Source organism: Cervus canadensis, chromosome 6, assembly GCF_019320065.1.
Source record: "Cervus canadensis isolate Bull #8, Minnesota chromosome 6, ASM1932006v1, whole genome shotgun sequence".
NCBI lineage: Eukaryota > Metazoa > Chordata > Mammalia > Artiodactyla > Cervidae > Cervus > Cervus canadensis.
The window spans coordinates 6,006,222-6,027,817 of record NC_057391.1 but is presented as its reverse complement, the minus strand read 5'-3'; the positions used below and the strand labels follow the sequence as shown (position 1 = coordinate 6,027,817).

Here is a 21,596-nt window from a genome sequence, read left to right as displayed (position 1 = left end):
CCCTTGACCGTTGGACCCCAAAAGAGAGGTGCGCAAAGAGGGTGCGGTAGCAAGCCACTTCCTGGATCGCCGAGAAACCCTGGGCCCTCTGGCGCGCTCGCTCGGCTAACTTCCGGCCGCTACCGGGGCGTGGCGGGGCGGGGCGTGGCGTGGTGTGGCGGGGCGGGGCCGACGTGCGGCGCGCGGCTCCCCCTGCCGGCCGCGTGAGGCTCCCCCTGCCGGCCGCGTGCGGTCACACCGCGGCGCTGGCCTGCTTCCCTCACGACGCACTCGCGGCCTGAGGCGCTGCGCTCGCAGAACAGGCGGGTCTCCCGCCAAGAATGTTATTAACTCATAATTTCTCCTGGCCCTCAGGACAATCTTTGTTTTGTGATTTTTACTTTTTTTAATTAAAAAACAATTTTTTTTTTTGGTTTTGCGGAAATGGAGGCGTTGGAGAAGGAGGATAAGAAAGACTCTGAGTGCGACGTGGAGATGGAGGAAGGCTCCCAGGCCGCAGACTGCGGCAGCGATGGAACGGTGGTAGAGGGGTCCGTGACGGAGAGCGACCCCGAGGAAGAGGCGCTGCCGTGGAGAAGGTGACCGCCCTTGGGCCGGGGCCCTGGCGGCGGGTGGCCCTTGGAGATTTGAGGGGGAGGTGTTCCCCGCCAGACTGCGTGCAGGCAGGAGTAGGCCTGTGACGCGCCCGGGCCTGAGCTAAAAACTTTGTAGATAAAGACCCCAAAACCCTCCCCATACCCCTCACCTAGGGCCGAATGAACTTTATAGTTAGGTGGCGTTATGGCATTTTTAAAAAGCCTGCTTTCTTAGCCTGGGGCTTTTTGCACAGGCACAAAAGTGTTGGGTCTACCCTTCATGCGTTAGGCTTCAAGCGACTCCTAACTCAGGTGTAAGGGGCGGTTCCTGATCTTTCAAGAAACGATCGTGCAATGGGGGAACTGGTTACTGCCAAACTGGAAACGGATAGCTTTATAAGAATCAAGAGAAGATGTTAGTTCCTTTCATAAAAACATAGCTAGTTCTCTGTGCTGGACACAGAGAAGATAAAAGAGAAGAGGCCACAGCCTTTGAGAAACCTACAGGCCAGGAAATCCATAAAGAGATGGTTTCAATATTGTGTGGGAAGTTCAGGGTTGGAGGTAGGCGCAGGCAGGTTTAGGAGCCAGGAGCGGGGTTGACTTCTGTAATTTATTTATTGATGTTTGGTTCCCTTGAGTTGCTGCACGTATGCTTTCTCCAGTTGCAGTCATTGGGGAGCTACTGTTCGTTGGGGTGCACGGGCTTCCTCATTGTGGTGGCTTCTCTTGTTGAGCATAGGCTGCTGGCACACCAGCTCTGGCTCAGTAGTTGTGGCACAGGGGGCTAACTGCCCCTCGGCATGTGAAATCTTCTCAGACCAGGGATCAAACCCGTGTCCCCTGCACTGACAGGTGGATGCCCATCTGCTATACAGGGTTGGCTTCTGAGTAGAGGCTTGAAGGTGAGTAGGAATTAAGTCAGAGGAAGAGGTTTTCAGGCCAAGGGAACTGCCTGCGTAAAGGTGTCGTGGTGGGACATAGCACTGTGTTATGTGTGCTGGAACATGCAAGCAGTTAAGTATTACTGACGTGTTAAATGTTGTGATAGGTGTGGTGAAAGATGAACCTGGAGAGAAAGGTAGGATAAGGTCATGTGAGGCTTCTTATAGCTTGTATGTGTCCTGGTAGGGAGTCTGTAAGATCTTAAGTGAGGGAGTAGCATAATCAGATTTTCATTCACTCATGCATGCCCTGGATTGGGGCTTTGTAAATTCCAAGTTTTATGTTTATTTAAATATATATAAAGTTTTATAAATATAAAATATATACAATTTATATAAATATAAAGTTTTATATTTATTTAAGTCACATCAGAATCCTGTTAAAAGGTGGACTCCAATTCAGGAGTTCTAGAGTGGGGTTTGAGATTCTGCATTTCTGACAAGTGTCTGGGTTAAAGTGGATTCTGTTAGAGCATGGGTTACCTTTTGCAAAGCATGGCTATGCAGGTTAGCTTTGGGATCAAAGTAGTAACAGACTGGGATGATGAGAACTCGGCTAGGCAGAAACAGTGGTAACAGAGGGAAAAGGACAAATCTGAGAAATCTTTAGAAAGTAAATTTGGTAGGAAGTGGTGATTGACGTGATATGGAGGATGAGAGCTGGGCAGCAGTATAGGATGGTATTCAGATTTCTCGCTCTTTTATATATACAGACAGTAACATTTGCTCTTAATGGTATGTGGGGACCATTTTGACTAGTACATGAAGTCATAATAATCACTACACTTAAGATCCAGCACAGTTCTGTTACTAAAAAAAAACAAACCCTCCTTTGTGCTCACTGTCCCTTGTAGTCAAGCACCTCCTTCCCCATTTAAATCACATTTTCCATCTGTGTAATATAGCATCTTTTAAAATCTGTCTGCTTCCATTCCTTCCATCTTTGGTTTTTAGCAGTTTGATTATGACATGTCTGGTAATGATTTTCTCTGTGTTCTTCCTGTTTGGTGGGGTTCACTGAGTTTCTTGAATCTGTAAACTTATGTCTTTCACCAAACTTGGAAAGTTTTCTGTCATGATTTCTTCATATATTTTTTATGTACCAGTCTTTTTCTTCTCTCTTTCTGGGATTTAAATGACGTGAATGCTAGACCTTCTGATAGTCTCCCAGATCCTTGAGGCTCTATTAACTGTTTCTGGTTTTCTTCTCTCTCAGTTCTTCGGACTGTATAATTTCTATTGCTTTGTGTTCAGATTCACTTAGCCTTTCCTATGTTATATCCATTCTGTTGTTGAGACCATCCAGTGAATTTTTAATTTCAAGTATTATATAATCAGTTCAGTTCAGTCACTCAGTTGTGTCTAACTCTGTGACCCCATGGACCGCAGCAAGCTGGGCTTCCCTCTCTGTCACTAACTCCTGGAGCCTGCTCAAACTCATGTCCATTGAGTCGGTGATGCCATCCAACTGTCTCATCGTCTGTTGACCCCTTCTCCTCCTGCCTTTAGTCTTTCCCAGCATCAGGGTCTTTTCCAATGAGTCAGTTCTTTGCATCAGGTGGCCAAAGTATTGGAACTTCAGCTTCAGCATTGGTCCTTCCAATGAATATTTAGGATTGACTGGTTGGATCTCCTTGCAGTCCAAGGGACTCTCAAGAGTCTTCCCCAACACCACAGTTCAAAAGCATCAATTCTTTGGCACTCAGCTTTCTTTATCGTCCAACTCTCACTTTCATACATGACTACTGGGAAAACCATAGCTTCGATTAGACGGACCTTTGTTGGCAATTATATTTCTTAAAATTTTCATTGGATTCTCTTTTATAGTTTTTATTTCTATGCTGAGAACTTCATTGTCACCCATTTGATAAATGTTTACCTTTATCTCATACAGCATTATTTAAATAAGTGTTTTAAAATCTTTGTCTTATAATTCCAGCATCTGTACTGGACAGGCTGGGGTATTCAAATCGGTTATCTTTTCTTTCAAGTATTAGTCAAATTTTCCTTTTCTTTGCATGTTGAGTAATTCTGCATAATATCCTGTGTATTTTGAATGTTATATTTTGTACTCTTGTTCCTGTTAAAATCCGCTAGAGGGTGTTGATTTTTGTTTGTTAGAAGAGACAGTCAGTCTGATTAGATCTGACTGCCCATTCTGTTTTGCCTTCTGTGGGTGGTGGTTACATCAGTCCAATTTTCAAAGCCTTTACTATGCTGTTTGAGTCTGTCTGACTCATGTACCATTCAGGGGTTAATCTGGAATTTCGGAAGTAGTTAATATCATAGTTCAATTCTCTAAGCCCTTATTAGGCTTTTTTGAATCTGTTCTGCAAGTGGACAGCTCAGAGTTGAGCTTAAGACTTGTTCAGTCGCTGAGTCATGTCTTGACTCTTTGAAGCACTATGGACTGTAGCACACCAGGCTCCAAACTATCTTCTAGAGTTTGCTCAAATTCATGTCCATTAAGTCGGTGATGCCACCTAGCCATCTCATCCTCTTTCGTCCCCTTCTCCTCCTTCCCTCAATCTTTCCCAGCATCAGGGTCTTTTCCAGTGAGTCAGCTCTTCACATCAGGGGGCCAGAGTGTTGGAGCTTCAGTTTTAGCATCAGTCCTTCTGATGGATATTCAGAGTTGTTTTCCTTTAGGACTGACTGGTTTGATCTCCTTGCAGTCTAAGGCAATCTTCTCCAGCACCACAATTCAAAAGCATTTCTTCAGCATTCAGCCTTCTTTATGGTCCAGCTTTCACATCCATGCATGACTATTGGAAAAATCATAGCTTTGAATATATGGACCTTTGTTGGCAAAGTGATGTTTCTGCTTTTTAATATACTGTCTAGGTTTGTCATAGCTTTCCTTCCAGGAGCATGCATCTTTTAATTTCATGGTTGCAGTCACCACCTGCAATGATTTTAGAGCCCAAGGAAATATAATTTGTCACTGCTTCCACTTTTCCTGTTCTATTTGCCATAAAATGATGGGACTGGATGCCATGATCTTTGTTTTCTTAATGTTGAGTTTCAAGCCAGCTTTTTCACTCTCCTCTTTCGCCCTCTCCAAGAGGCTGTTTAGTCCGTCTTCACTTTGTGCCATTAGAGTGGTATCTTCTGCCTATCTAGGGCTGTTGACATTTCTGCTGGCCATCTTGATTCCAGCTTGTGCTTCATCCAGCCCGGCATTTCTTGTGATGTACTCTGCATATAAGATAAATAAGCAAGGTGACAATATAAAGCCTTGTTGTACTCCTTTCCCAATTTTGAACCAGTCCACTGTTACATGTAAACTTTAACTTTTGCTGTTTGATCCTCATACAGGTTTCTCTTGAGAAAAGTAAGGTATGATGGTCTGGTACTCCTATCTCTTTATGGGTTTTCCACAGTTTGTTGTGATCCACAGAGTCAGAGCCTTTAGCCTAGTCAATGAAGCAGAAGCAGATGTTTTTCTTGAGTTCCCTTGCTTTCTCTGTGATCCAGTGAATGATGACAATTTGATCTCTGGTTCCTCTGCCTTTTCTAAACCCAGCTTGTACATCTGGAAGTTCTTGGTTCATGCATTATTGAAGCCTAACTTGAAGGATTTTGAGCATTATCTTGCTAGCATATGAAATGAGTGCAATTGTTTGGTAGTTTGAACATTCTTTGGCATTGCCCATCTTTGGGATAGAAATTAAAACCAACCCTTTCCCATCCTTTGGCCACCGCTGAGTTTGCCAAATTTGCTGGCATTTTGAGTGCAGTATTTTAACAGTGTCATCTTTTAGGATTTGAAATAACTCATCTGGAATTCCATTATTTCACTAGCTTTGTTCATAATAATGCTTCCTAAGGCCTACTTGACTTCACACGCCAGGGTGTCCAGCTTTAGGTGAATGACCACACCTTCATGATTACCCAGATCTTTAAGACCTTTCTTGTATCATTCTGTGTATTCTTGCTACCTCTTCTTAATCTCTTCTGCTTTTGTTAGGTCCTTACCATTTCTGTACATTATTGTGCCAATTTTTGTATGAAATGTTCCCTTGATAGCTCCAATTTTCTTGAAGAGATCTCTAGTCTTTCCCATTGTATTGTTTTCCTCTATCTCTTTGCATCGTTCCTTTAAGAACGCCTCAGACTTACATTGGATCACATACAGAATTAGATGGTCCCCCTCCCTGCTTTCTTTTCTCCAGGATTTTCATGCACCATCTCCTCCCTTTACCCCCACATGTGGGTTTATATGACCAGGAAGATGGATTTCTTTCAGTGTCAGCCTTTCATTGTAGAGTAGTTCCCTGCAGCTGGGGCCATCTTCAGGGCAAAGTGTTAAAAAAAAATAGATTCTTTTCATACTTTTGGGAGTATAGTTCCTCTAGGAGTAGAGAAACAGGTTTTCTCTTGAGTTTCAAGTGTCCAAGCTACATAGTTGGTAGCAGTATTGCTCTGAAGCTAAAAAGAGAAAACAGCAAAACTCAAGGACTTCCCTCACACCTTCTGATGTTCAGGGGTCCCTCTCTCTAATTTTCTCGATAAAGCTAGGAAGGGTTTCTCCTGAAGTTTTTGGTATCTGTGCCCACTGTGCAGTTCCAGGTTTAGTAAGTAAGTAAGTGTTAGTCACTCAGTCGTGCCCGACTCTTTGTGACCCCATGGACTGCAGCCCATCAGGCTCCTCTGTCCATGAGATTTTCTAGGCAAGGATACTGGAGTGGGTTGCTGTTTCCTTTTCCAGGGGATCTTCCCAACCCAGGGATCAAACCCCGGTCTCCTGCACTGCAGGCAGATTCTTTACCAACTGAGCTACAAGGGAAGCCCCCACTAGGTTTAGGCTTGGGGTCAAAGCTGGAAACAAAAAAAATAAGAGCAAAAAACTGAACCAAAAAATCCAAGCAAACCATGAGACTCACTTACTACAAGGTGGTTATTTAGATTTTAGTTTCAGTCCCCAGTTTAACTGCTATTGTTTACTTTTCAAATTACTCAGGTAGCTTTTAAAAAATATTCTACTAGAGTTTTTAGTTGTGATGAGTGGAGAACTAGGCTATAGATGGTTCACTGTGTCATGGCTAACCAATCTTTTTGTCCCCCTCTAATTCACTTTGAAATGATTCTCTGTAGTGCCATATAAACATCATTCTTTCAGACCTCATAGCTCAGGGTTAAAAATTAGTGTTCTTTTTATTGGTATAGAAATACAGTAAAGTCTAAGCATTGCTGGAGCTGAATGCCATTGCTTTTTTTCCTCCCTGCATCTTCTTTGCTTACTTGTATGCAATTTATTCTGTTTTTCATGCCCAAGCTTCCAACTTTGACCGACAAGAGAAGAATAGGTCTTAGAAGAGCTGAGAACAGGCAAAACATACAGTTTCACGTAGTTAAATAATCCTTAAATGTTGCAGCTATTAAGGTGCTTTTGCTAAAGTCTGAGAAAGGATTTGACGACCAGTGGAATTACATAAAGCAAGGCCTTCAAAGAATGAGGATGCCATAACTGTGTCTGAAAAGTACTCTGAGATCCTGGACTTGGTCCTAACCCTTATGAAACTGGAAAATGCATCCAGTTTCTTTTATGTCTTGGTAGGTATTGCTACTAATCTGTAAGAATTTAAAACACTGACTAATAAGATTTTGTTTGCTTGTTTTTTGTTTACTTAGAGGCAGGATTCATTCTCTATCTCGTCCTCTGTCCTCTGTTCTTGACAGAGGATGAGATGGTTGGAGGGGATCACTGACTCAATCGACATGAATCTGAGCAAGCTCTGGGAGATGGTGAAGGACAGGGAAGCCTGGCGTGCTGCTCCATGGGGTTGCAAAGAGTCAGACACGACTGAGTGACTGAACAACAACAAGGATTCATTTTTCTTATATGTGCACTGAGAACCCTTTATCAATCCTTAATTTCTGTCTCAGCCTCTGGTAAATATTAACTGCTAAACAACATTTAAATAATGCATCTCAAACTAATCCTGTTCAATAAATTTAAACAGAACCACTTTCTAAGATAGTTCATTATTACATAGATTTAGGTATATGTTCAGGTCAAATCATATTCTCTGAACATTATAAGTGCATATAAAGGCTAATTGATTAAAATACCCTGCAAAATGAGTGTTCATTCTGTCCTTTAAGATAGGCTAGCACTGTCCTCGTGAATTGTCTAGATAAGAAATACTTGTTATAAAGGGTACAGTTGCAGAAGGGAAAAATATAAAGCAAGATACAATGAGACAATGAATAATTGGACTAAAATAGCTAAAGAAAGCAACATTTTGGGTCAGGATCTATGTCAAAATAATGACTTCTCCAATGATTAAAACAGAATGGTGCCAAGTACTATTCTTAAAGCTGTTAACTCTGAGAGAAGAGAGAGAGCAAAATTAGCTTCAGTAGTGGGCATCAGTCCGCCATGGCCAGCAGTCACTCTCTGCAGCTGATGCAGGGTCAGTGGCTTGCACACTCCCCTCTGGTGCCACCGGACGAAGGACTTCATCCTCTCCCCACAGAGGACACGTGGAGTAGTGGGGTTGGCCAACTACCATATGACATACACTTTTAAACAGAACAGAGGAGTCCACCCTGAGGCTAAACAGGGAAGTGTATTCCCATACAAGGTGGTAAGTCCAGTACAGGCTGGGAGGACTCTGTCTTTTAGTAGGAAAATGTTCCAGACCCAAGGCCTAGCAGGGGTGAAAGATGGTATGCGCACGACTGCCTTTCTCAACACATTCTTTGTTATGTCCTGTAGAAAGTACACATATTGCCTCCTCAATTGAATCAGATCAAACCTTTTGATCTAATAACTGGTTTACAGGGAATAGATAGGACAGAGGAGCATGTGAAATGGCATGCAGTCTTCAAATTCCAAATGTGGGAAACTCTCTGGGAAGAACAACCCAGTTTCTTCAACAAATAAATTGTAAGGGGCGTAACTTACAGATTTTAAAAGAGACTTAAGAAACATACAACCAAACATACAACCAAATGCAATGTGTATATCTTGTTTGGATCCCTATATGAACAAAACCATTGTAAAAAGACAGGGAAATCTGACTGTCATGTTTGTTAGTTTACGTTGCTGTATAACAGCTTACTCCAAAATGTATTAACTTCTTAAAGCAGTAAACATATTGTGTAGTTTCTGTGGTTCAGGAGTCTAGGAGTGGCTTAACTCCTTAACTCAGAAGGAGTTAAACATTCATCTCAAGGTTTCATGAGAAGGAGCCACTACCTAAATGGTAGTTGTGAAATTCAGTTCCTTTTCTGGCTTTTGACTTTAGTCTTTGGCTCCTCTCTGTTGATAGGGGGCCTCCCTTAGTTTCCTGCTATGTAGGTTTCTGCAAAGGACATTCACAACATGGCAGGCTGGCTTCCACAAGAGAGAAACAGAAAGAGGATGAGAGAATAAGATGGAAGCCAGTGTCTTTTTGTAATCTAACCTCAGAGGTCACATCCCAACGTGTTTGCTGTATTTTGTTTATGAGAAGAGTCTCTGGATCCAGTCCATACTCAAGGATAAATACCATATACGAGGGTATAAATACTGAGAGCCATTAAAGAGGTTGCTTACTGTAGACTATATAAGTTTAATAATATCAAGTAATTATTAACTTTTTTAAGTATGAAGTTTTGGCTGCTTTTTTTAAAGGTGTGATTATTATGGTTATGTTAAAAGAGTCCTTATCTTTTAGAGTTGAATACTGAAATATTTCCAGATGAAATGGAATAAGATGTTCAGGATTTGCTTTAAAAATAATCTAGTAAGAGACTCACAGTGAGTGGAGAGGATGGCAAGGGTTATAGAGGAAGCAGTAATGGCTGTGTACCGATAATTATTGCACTTGGATGGTGAGTGTACTATTGTCTGTAGTTTTCCATAAAAAGGTAAAATGAGTAAGTAAAAAAAAAAAACAACCAAAAAACCCCCTCTTTCCAAATCATATATTTATGCCTTAGTACATGGTTACATTCTTGGATTCTGGGAAGATTTTAAACTTTTTTTTTTAAATTGTGGTGAGATATATATATAATATAGAATAGCATTTTAACCATTTTCAAGTGTATAATTCAGTGGCATTAAATACATTCACATTGTTGTGCAGCCATCACTACTAGTTATCTCTAGAATTTTTTCATCTTCCCAAATTGAAACTCTGCGTATAATAACTCCCCACTCTTCCCTGCCTTCACCCCTTGGCAACCACCATCCTCCTTTCTGTTTCTATGAATCTGATTACTCTCTGTACCTTATGTAAGTGGAATTATACCATTTTTGTTCCTTTGTGTCTGTTTTTTTTTCACTTAATATGATGTCTTTAAGGTCTATCCATGATGTAGCATGTATTAGTATTTTCTTCCTTTTTAAGGCTGAAAAATATTCCACTGTATGTAGGTTCCACATTGTTTATTTACTCATCTGTCAATGGACACTTGTCAATGTCCACCTTTTAGCTGTTGTGAATAGTGTTTCTGTGAACATAAGTGTACAAATTCAGGTCTCTGCTTTCAGTTGTTTTGTGTACACACACAGAAATGGAATTACTAGATCAAATTGTAAATCTGTGTCTAATTTTTTGAGGACCCACCATACTGTTTTCCACAGTGGCTGTACCAATTTACATTCCCAGTAGCAATATACAGGAGTTCCAGTTTTTCCATATACTTGCCACACTTGTTATTTTTGTTTTTTGTTTGTTCATTTGTTTTTGGTTGGTGTGAAGTGGTACCTCATTATGGTTTCCCTAATACTTAGTATTGTTGAGCATTTTTCATGTTGCTAAGAGAAATTTCAGTAACCTCAGATATGCAGATGACACCACCCTTATGGCAGAAAGCAAAGAGGAACTAAAGAGCCTCTTGATAAAGGTGAAAGAGGAGAGTGAACAAGCTGGCTTAAAGCTCAACATTCAGAAAACTAAGATCATGGCATCCAGTCCCATCACTTCATGGCAAATAGATGGGGAAACAGTGGAAACAGTGATTAGACTTTCTTTTCTTGGGCTCCAAAATCACTGCAGATGGTGGTGCCTGCAGCCGTGAAATTAAAAGACGCTTGCTCCTTGGAAGAAAAACTATGATAGACCTAGGCAGCATATTAAAAAGCAGACATATTACTTTGCCAACAGAGGTCCATCTAGTCAAAGTTATGGTTTTTCCAGTAGTCATGTGTGGATGTGAGAGTTGGACCGTAATGAAAGCTGAGTGCCGAAGAATTGATACTTTTAAGCTGTGTTGTTAGAGAAGACTCTCAAGAGTCCCCTGGACTGCGAGGAGATCAAACCAGTCAGTCCTAAAGGAAATCAGTCATGAATGCTGGTTGGAAGGACTGATGCTGAAGCTGTAGCTCCAGTACTCTGGCCACCTGTTGCAAAGGGCTGACTCCCTGGAAAAGACCCTGATGCTGGTAAAGATTGAAGGCAGGAGGAGAAGGGGACGACAGAGGATGAGATGGTTGGATGGCATCACTGACTCGATGGAGATGAGTTTGAGCATGCTCTGGGAGTGGGTGATGGACAGGGAAGCCTAGCGTGCTGCAGTCCACGGGGTCGCAGAGAGTCACACATGACTGAGTGACTGAACTGAACTGATTTGTATATCCTCTTTGGAGAAGTGTCTATTCAAATCCTTTGCCCATTTTTTTCATTCTTTAGAGATTTTTTAAACAGAAGAAATTCTTAGTAGCATACTTAGAGTGATATGTAGTAGCATACTTAGAATGCTCTGCTTAGTAGCATACTCGCCATGATATATCTTGGCTGTTTTTATCCCTCACCAGATCTGAAGCTTCTTGAGATCAAGGACTATCTTTTTTATTTACCTTGGTGCTGCCTAGAACATAGTAAGATGTGAATCCAAAACTTAAATTTCTGTAATTTATGTTCTGAAAATATATACTTGAATTTAACCCTGGGATCTTAAATTCTCTGTGATGTAGAGAAAGGTGAATGAAGAAAACCCACCAGCACTGGTTCCTTCACATCTCTTCATTTCACTTCTGTTCAAAAACTGTATTGCTGTTTTCCCCTTACTCCAAAATATCCAAAATTAGCAGAGTATTTATTTAAAAAGAACATGAGCAGATGAATAAGTCTTAATTTTCATCTTGGATAAGTTTTTTAAGTTTATTTTTTAACTGAAGGATAATTGCTTTGCAGAATTCTGTTGTTTTCTGTCAAACATCAACAAGAATCAGCCATAGGTACACCCATGTCCCCTCCCTCCCAAAGCTTCCTCCCATCTCCTCCCCATCCCACCTGTCTAGATTTTCACAGAGCCCCTGTTTGAGTTCCCTGAGTCAAACAGCAAATTCTTGTTGACTGTCTATTTTACATATGGTAATTAAGTTTCCATGTTACTGCCTCCATACTTCTCACTCTCCCTCCTCACATCCCCCATGGCCATCTGCTCTCTCTTTCTGTTTCTCCATTGCTGCCCTGCAGATAAATTCATCAGTACCATCTTTTAGATTCCATATATATGCATTAGTATATGATATTTATATTTGTCTTTCTGTCTTATTTCATTCTGTATAATAGCCTCATTAGAAACTGACTCAAATGCACTCCTTTTTATGGCTGAGTAATATTCCATTGTGTACCACACCTTCTTTATCCATTCATCTGTTGATGGGCATCTAGGTTGCTTCCATGTTCTAGCTGTTGTAAATAGTGCTGCAGTGAACAATGGGATACATGTGTCTTTTTCAGTTTTGGTTTCCTCAGGGTATATGCCTAGGACTGGGATTGCTGGGTCATATAGTGGTTTTATTCCTAGTTTTTTAAAGAAATCTCCATACTGTCTTCCATAGTGGCTGTATCAATTTACATTCCCACTGGCAAGATGGTTCCCTTTCTCCACACCCTCTCCAGCATTTATTATTTGTAGAATTTTTGATGATGGCCATTCTGGCTGGTGTGAAATGGTATCTCATTGTAGTTTTGATTTACGTTTCTCTAATAATGAGCAATGTTGAGCCTCTTTTCATGTGTTTTGTTAGTCATCTGTATGTCTTCTTTGGAGAAATGTCTTTTTAGGTCTTTTTCCCAGTTTTTGATTGGGTTGTCAGTTTTTCTGGTATTGAGTTGTATGAGCTGCTTGTATATTTTAGAAATTAATTCTTTGTCAGTTGTTTCCTTTGCTATTATTTTCTTCCATTCTGAGGGTTGTCTTTTCACCTTGTTTGTAGTTTCCTTTGCTGTGCAAAAGCTTTTAAGTTTCATTCAGTTCAGTTCAGTTCAGTCGCTCAGTCGTGTCCGACTCTCTGTGACCCCATGAATCACAGCACTCCAGGCCTCCCTGTCCATCACCAACTCCCGGAGTTTACTCAAACTCATGTCCACTGAGTCGGTGATGCCATCCAGCCATCTCATCCTCTGTCGTCCCCTTCTCCTGCCCCCAATCCCTCCCAGCATCAGGGTCTTTTCCAATGAGTCAGCTCTTCGCATGAGGTGGCCAAAGTATTGGAATTTCAGCTTCAGCATCAGTCCTTCCAATGAACACCCAGGACTGATCTCCTTAAGTTTCATTAGGTCCCACTTATTTATTTTTGCTTTTATTTCCATTACTCTAGGAGGTGGGTCATAGAGAATCTTGCTTTGATTTATGTCATCAATTGTTCTGCCTATATTTTCCTCTAAGAGTTTTATAGTTTCTGGTCTTACATTTAGGTCTTTAATCATTTTGAGTTTATCTTTGTGTGGCATTAGGAGGGCTTGCATGGTGGCTCAGAAGGTAAAGAATCCGCCTGCAATATGGAAGACCTGGGTTCGACCCGTGGGTTGGGAAGATCCGCTGGAGGAAGAAATGGCAACCCACTCCAGTATTTTTGCCTGGAGAATCCCCATGGACAGAGGAGACTGTCGGGCGACAGTCCAGGAGGTCGCAAAGAGTCGGACAGGACTGAGTGGCTAGGCGCACGGCGTTAGGAAGTGCTGTGATCTCATTCTGTTAGCGTGACTGCCCGGTTGTCCACAGTAAGCTGTCCTCATGGGAGAGGCGCTCTGCCCAGTTATGCTCCTGCCTCCTCTGTCAAAAACAAGGTGCCCGTGGTGTGTGGGTCATCGTGGGTAAGGTTAATTTAAAGACTATATTTTTTGAAAAAATGCGTTGATATAGAGTATTAATAGTGGTATAACTAGGAATTTTAGCAAATTTAATTACAATTTTTAAGAGTAGTTTACATTGAACTATGTTAAAAGTTTATTCACTTAATCATTTTGCAATGCATGCTGTGTATCATCACATTGTATAACTTAAACTTATACAATATTGTATGTTACATCTCAGTAAAACTGGAAAAAAACCTTAAATGACAGTTGAATTGTTAGTCTTTGTTTAAGAAATATCATAACATCTATACCTTCTTTTTTGTTTTTGAAAGGTTGCTTTTTAATCAAGACACGTCTCTTAGATCTGAGCCCAGTCTCCATCCCAGTAAAGGTGAGAAATAATTCTTTTCACTAAGTAATCCCTTTAATTGTCCAAGTGTTATTATTCTATTAACTTCTTTCATATTTAGTCTTATTCTTTAGCTTTACACAGAATTAATTTCTTACAGGCATCTGTAATAGATCTTAAGATCTGTTGTTATAAGGATAGGAATGGGGTTTGTAACTTCTGGAAGATGTTTATGACTCCTAAAGAGGGCTACAGATATGTGGAAGTAGCGCTGGGATAGCAATTCTCCCCCCAGAGATTTCCCACTTAACCCTCGAACTTTCCTATTTGCAAAGTGAATAATACTTTTTAATAATCAGTCTGATTCTTTCAGACTAAAATTGAGGTACAGGTATCCTTGGTATATATTTTTTAAAAAGAGTCTTTCACTTACAAATTCTCTAAACCTCCTGAGTCCACTTCTAGATCAATATTTACACTTCCAGAAAAATCCATCACTGATTGTTGCAGTTCAGAAAGATCAATTTTGCAGAAAGCTATTCAAATAGTGGGTTATTTCCTCTTATGATTCTTCCTGTGAGCCATTTTTTATTGGAGGATATCTGGAAATAGGTGTAGGATGGAAGGAAAATATCCTCAACGTCTTGAAAATTTTGGTGTATGCACTTGTGCCTAGGTATCCAGGGGGGATTGTTCACAGGAGCTCCTGTATACACCCAAATCCTCAAGTCCTGTAATTGGCCCTCCCATCTGTGTAGTACACGTTCACAGATTCCACCAGCTGTGAGTTGTAAACGCAGTACACAATTTCATGTATGGTTGGTGGAATCTGTGGATGCCAAACTCATGGATGTGGAGGGCCGAATGTATGTCCATTAAAAAACATCCTTGTTTCAGTGGACCATGTTTAAGGTAGTTCAAACCCCCTGTTACTCAAGGGTCAGCTGTAGTTCACAAAGTCTTCGCTCTACATCATCTCACCTGATACTGGCAGATTACAGTTTGATCTTGAAACAGTTTTTCCTACATGTAATTGGAAGGAATAGTGCATAATATTGGTCTCCAAAATGTATTCTATGATGTGTAAAATGCCACTAGGAAGAAGTTAGATATCTGTTTCAATATTCCAACAAAGTTTTTTCCCTTTGCTTCCCTTCCCTTTTCCAAATGGTGTATAGACCTTAATTATTTTGCTAATTATTAACAGTATAACATTTTTAAAGTATAATATTATATAATGTAGAAAGTGAAAGATCCCATCTCCTACTTTTCTCTGTTAACTTAGTGCCTTACAGTTTCCAGTGTTTAGTATTTGTGTTTTTTTCTAGACATTTGTGTACCAATATAAATATGTTTTTTAGTAATTAGTATTGTCCTACATATATTTTTTCTTTGTTGTATTGATTTACCTCACCCTGTTAAATTGAATGAACCTTTATATAATGATTTGATAATGTTTGCTGTTTCTCAGTATGTTGCCTACTTTTCTGATTATTTCCTTAGAATAAGCAGCTAAAATTAATTTGATTTTAAAGGATGAACACATGTCAGATTTTGACATATATTGCCTCCTATAAAAGATGACTTTTTCTTTCTAGATCCAACACAGGACGTATGCGATCTTTGCCAAACTGGTAAGTGAAACGTATCTGTTTATTTTAATTTGCATTTTTGAAGAGTACCAAGGTTAGGCATATTTTAATATTGACCATTTATAGTTTTGTGTGTGTGTGTGTGTGTGTGTGTGTGTGTGTGTGTGTGTGTGTGAGTGAATTGCCTCGGGTCATTGTTAAAGCAGAGCAGTAAAACTATTGCAAATGACCTGTGATTATATTTCATTTTAGGCGCATCTTCTCCAGAGATTCAGTTTAGATTCAAATTCAGAGAGGATCCATGGGAGCAAATGAGTAAAAGTCAAACGATGCTTATTCTTATTGAGGATGCAGTCTTACAGGTGTGTAGCATACCGATTAAATGCATGCTTTTTAAAAATTAGTAATGCTATTTGAAATAAGGGCAAATTACTCATGATTAATTCTTTTTGCTATTGTTTTGCTTCTTTCTTTCTTACTCAGTTTTTTCCCATTTCTTAGCCAGTCACTCTGTTTCTTATGTAAAAGTCAAATGTTTTAGGTTCTTTTTCTTTTATTTATTTCTCTTTCTGATAGAAATGTGGAATTGAGAAGGTTAAAATAGGCTAAAATAAGATATAATAATTAGCAATTTTTCTCTCCATTGTATGTTAGAGGTCACCTTAAATTTGTGAACAGGATACTACTCTGTGTGGTAACATTTGAGATACAGGCCACTGAAAGACCCCTCTATTGTCCTGTGTGTGTGTGTGAGAGAGGGAGAGAGAGAGAGAAAGTACATGTGTGTAGGCATACACTTAGATACACAAGTTTTCAGTTGTTTCTTTTTAATGCAGTCACCATGGGGAAAAGTAAGGGATGATTCATTTAGCACCTTGCCGTAAATAAGTTAGCTACCCAGAGATAACTACAGAGTCTTAAGGAATGGAAGAGAGAATACATGTATTTTAAGAGCAGAAATTGACAACAGTTTCAAAGAGTGACTGCGAGGGTTTATTTGATATTGTCCCTGGGAAGGTGTATAGCTTGTATAACTAGTCAAAAGAGAAAAATACAACACCAAATTTTTTTTAAAAGCTGGAGATAGCTGTATTTAGTTTCTAACAGTTCGTTTAGATATCAGTTTTATAACTTCTGAATTAAGAAGAAAAAAAATTTCCCCCTTTAGCTTTAGTAACTGTGAAATGGGAAATAAAAATTAAATTTTTTCTCTGTATCTCAGAAACATTTATTATGTGACTATTATACTTGGCTCCAGATTGTACCTCAGAATGGTGATTTTGAAAGCTTGATTACCAAACTTATTTGGTAATCAATCTATTTAAAAATATAGACTCTCAGACTCATATTTGAGTAGAACCTAGGACTCTCCATTTTTCAAAAGCCTCCCAAGAAATTTCTAATAATCAGCTAGATTGAAACAATTGCCTTAGAGGACTATCTTTCAAATATTTTTTCATCAGATTGTAAATCAGCTATCTGCTGACCATGGGCTTCTTAAGAAGGTTATATGAAGTCTTTGGTATTTGTCCTCCTTTTTTTGCCTTCATAGAATTTCATTGGTAGTAAAATAGGTACCTCCTTTAACTTTTCCCTGCCTCTTCCCCATTTTTTTTTTTTTTACAGGAAGTTAGGCCATGTTATCAAAGTGTTAAACATCTGTAGCAAATTTTAATTAGTGTTATTTTTTTAATTGACAGATACTGCTACTTTCGCAGTTTTTTATTTTATTCTTTGAAAATAAACCTTTAGAAATTTAACTATGTGAGAAATACTGATTTTATCAAATAAATAGACCAGGAAAGGCACTGGCCTCTTTAAATAACTTCCCAAAGTTAATTTAAAGAAAAAAATATGTATTGCTTCACAACTTGAATATATATTGTTTCAAAACCTGATGTTAAGTAAATTCTAAATAATTCAGTTACTAAACAGATTTCTAATAAAATTTTCATTAAAACTCAAATATAATACTGACATTTCAACCTCAAACTATTTTAGAAATGATGAGGTTGGAAATGACATATACACACCACTGTGTATCAAATAGACAACTAATGAGGACCTGCTGTTTAGCACAGGGAACTCTATTCAGTGATCTGTGGTGACCTCAAAGGAGGCAAATCTAAGAAAGAGGGGGTATGTGTATACACATAAGTGATTCACTTTACTGTACGGCAGAGACTAACACAGCATTAAAGTTGTAGTAAACATGTAGTAAAGCAACTATACTCCAATAAAAATTTTTTTAAAAAAATGGCGGAATATTTTAAGTAAGGGCAAACTATGAGAATCTTTGGTTTGACAAGTACCATGCTAATTTTTAAAAACATAAGGAGAAGTGTTTTAAAATATCTCTTACTCATCATTTTTGTTGGGTCTTGCAGTACCTTTTCTTGTTCTTTATAGGTGCTGTATGGCAAGCAGTTTTTAAATTTTACATAGAAATTTTTGAAATTTTGTTTGGAGAGCTTAGTAGTATGTCTGGAGAGATAATTGGAGACATTACTATGAAAATTAGAAGATATAATAGTTAATTTTACATGTTGACTGGGCCATTGGATACGCAAATAGTTAGTCAGACATTGTTCTGGGAGTTTCTTTGAGGATGTTTTTGAATGAGATTGACATTTAAGTCAGTGGATTTGGGTAAATCAGATTGCCCTCCGTAATCAAATGGGCCGATTATGGATGAGGGTGGGCTTCATCCATCCAGTTGAAGGCCTGTATGGAAGAAAGAGATCAGCCTCCCTGAGCAAGAGAGATTTCTCCAGCAGAGAGCCTTTGAACTTTATCTCTACTGTCAGCTTTCTTGGGTCTTGGCCTGATAGCCCACATTGCAGATCTGGACTTGCCAGTTTCCATAGTTAAATGAGCCAGTTAGGACACATCTCTTACTCTGTATATACATATCCTATTACTGTTTCTCTGGAAAACCCTGACTAATACAATAGGCACCATTGATCTTACTATTAATATAATTAGCTTTTAATCATCTGGAAAATTCTTGTTTGACAGGGAATAATGATTGATCTTGTGATTATTACCATCAGGCTGCCTCTTCCATCTTCTGCTCTCTGAAATGCTATCTAAGAGTTCTGAGTCAGGTTGAATTTCACTTTTCCTTTCCATTATGCAGTTTCTACCTTCCACCCTTATCCATATGTAAAGGTGAAATCAGTTAAAATGAACATTGTTGCTGCTGCTACTGCTAAGTCACTTCAGTCGTGTCTGACTCTGTGCGACCCCATCCCTGGGATTCTCCAGGCAAGGCCACTGGAGTGGGTTGCCATTTCCTTCTCCAATGAACATTAGAGAGAGCCTTTAAAGGGAATTGAACAACCACAGGCTTGTTTGACAGTGGAAGAAGGATCATTGTTCGCAAAGCCAGAGGTTACAGAGATTATGTGTATATTAATATGTACTGTAAGGGCTTTTAAAAAATTTATTTTATTGAAGTGTAGTTGATTTACAATGTTGTTAATTTCTGCTGTACAACAAAGTGATTCAGTTATACATATATACATATATATATTTTTTTCTTTTTTATATTCATGGTTTATCACAGGATATTGAATATAGTTCCCTGTGCTATATAGTGAGGCTTTGTTGTTTCTCTATTCTGTATATAGTAGGTTGCATCCTGCAGGGTCTTTTTAAGCCCCAGGAGAAGGTAGCATTCTCTCTTACTAGCTACCTCTCTTGGGGCATGAATAGCTGGACTAGTCAAATTCAGAGTGAGTTTGCAAAACTTAGGGAACTCCTTGACTCTACTATGCTGATTATTAGTATCATTGGTATCTTTTTCCTGACTCTAACCCATCCTGACCTTCTTTAATTCTTAGGATCCTAGAATTGCTGTCTCTGCCCAGAGTTGCAATTGCTTAGGATTATTCTGGAAAGAAATAGGATGAAACCAGGGCCTTGGCTCCTAACTCAGCCAGAGTAAAGACAGTTTTCATCCAGTGTTTACATTACTTTGTGTTTAAGTTGTATTTAGATACTGCTCAGTGGAGTTTAGGGCTTCCCAGGTGACGCTAGTAAAGAATCTGCCTGTGTGGGAGACATAAGAGATCCCTGGGTCGGGAAGATCCCCTGGAGGAAGGCATGGCAACCCACTCCAGTATTCTTGCCTAGAGAATCCCATGGACAGAGGAGCCTGGAGGGTTATAATCCATAGGGTCACAAAGAGTCTGATACAACTGAAGTGACTTAGCATGCACGCGTAGAGCAGTTTAAAATGACCGTTTTATCATTTTGTAACTCAGAAGCAATGTAAAGATGGTACCATATATCCAGATCAAACAGTCTAAAAGACAGTCATGTGGGTATTTTAAAATAATAAAAAAAAAAGCATCTGTATAGATAACCAAATTTCACTACCTTAGTGTGAGAGAAAGGTATTTTAAGCAAATGTTATCAATAATTCATCAAGATCACTAACACACTGAAGGAATGTGTATTCCGTTTTATGGAATGTGAGGATGGTTTGAGGACAGACATCTCATGCCTTATGGAGAGCCAAGGTTGATCAGGCTGACCTAGTTGTCCAGGCTCCCATTTCTCTCCCAGTAATCCATTATTCAGTTGAAGATCTCAGATGGTAGAATATTGTTTTTTGGTTAAGGATATATATACAGACTTGTTCCTTTTTCAAGTACTCTTAGTTAATACAAATTAAACCTTCTTTCACCTCTCACACCCTACCCCCAACAGGTTTTTTTTTCTTTTTTTTTTTAATGTCTGCACTTGAATTACCTGGAAGGGCCAGGGGGAAAATGTCACATATATCAACAGCACAGATAGCAATTTGTACCTCTTAAGAAAGAATGAATTGAGTGTATCTTTATATTTTGATAATCAACAAATGAACAATTCAAGCACCCATTATATTCTGAGGCATTATCGCTTGAGGAGTATTTCTGCCTATGGAAGAGGGAAAAAATCAGCAGTCAGGGGCAAACTTCCTTCTTACTTGCTCTCTTATCTTTTGCATTTTCCTTATGTGGGTAGGAGCAGAGGAATAATTAGCCCTTAACAGGAAAATTACTGGTCCTCTAGTAAGATAAATGGGTGTTATAGATACTTGAATGAATTGCTTTGTGAAGACTCAGAAATTACCTAGTGAATATATAAGTGTGTGTGTGTGTGTGTGTGTGTGTGTGTGCGCACATGTGCCTGCTCAGTCATGTCCGACTCTTTGTGACCCCGTGGACTGTAGCCCACGAGGCTCCTCTGTTCATGGGATTCTTTAGGCAAGAATACTGGAATGAGTTACCATTTCCTCCTCCAGGGACTCTTCCCAAACCAGGGATCAGACCCACGTCTCCTGCATTGGTAGGGGGTTTCTTTACCAGTGAGCCACCTGGGAAGCCAAGTATCTAGGTATACCATGTTTAATTAGACCCTGATGCTGGGAAAGATTGAAGATAGGAAGAGAAGGGGACGACAGAGGATGAGATGGTTAGATGTCATCACTGCCTCAATGGACATGAGTTTGAGCAAGCTTTAGGATGTGGTGATGGACAGGGAACCCCCTGGCATGCTGCAGTTCACGGGGTCACAGAGAGTTGGACATGACTGAGCGACTGAACTGAACTGTTCGATTAATCCTTGGGACTTTCTAAGTTTACTTCTTAAAATTCCTTCTTTGCTGTGGGTCTCTGAGCTTTTTGTAAAGTCTGCTTAGGAAGTATGTATGTGTGGAACCAATGTAATAACCTTGAGCAGTGTAAGGATGCACTATCAATAAATAAGAGTGAACATTAATTGGAGAGGGCTTCCCTGGTAACTCAGCTGGTAAAGAATCTGCCTGCAATGCAGGAGACCTGGGTTCGATCCCTGGGTTGGGAAGATCCCCTGGAGAAGAGAAAGGCTACCCACTCCAGTATTCTGGCCTGGAGAATTCCATGGACTGTATAGTCCATGGGGTTGCAAAGAGTTGGACACAACTGAGTGACTTTCACTTTCACTAATTGGAGAACACTGAAGTTCTCACATTACTTTGTGTTTTCTTATTATGACTGTCAGTGATCAAAAATAGTTTGGAAGTTCAGGCTAATGGCTTTATTTTCAGAAAGCTTTATTATTGATCATAGAAACAAATGTAGAGG

General features: G+C 39.6%; 1 protein-coding gene across 1 annotated transcript in view; it reads left to right on the top strand.

The window, feature by feature from the left end:
• The first annotated feature begins 263 nt into the window (after positions 1-263).
• The window catches only part of ANKRD31 (ankyrin repeat domain 31), a 131,625-nt gene continuing 110,292 nt past the window's right edge, over positions 264-21,596 (top strand). Inside the window, exons 1-3 of the mRNA XM_043470688.1 lie at positions 264-578; positions 13,875-13,933; positions 15,736-15,845. Of these exons, the coding sequence (XP_043326623.1) occupies positions 424-578; positions 13,875-13,933; positions 15,736-15,845 (324 nt within the window). The 5' untranslated portion in view covers positions 264-423. The remainder of the gene's footprint in view (positions 579-13,874; positions 13,934-15,735; positions 15,846-21,596) is intronic.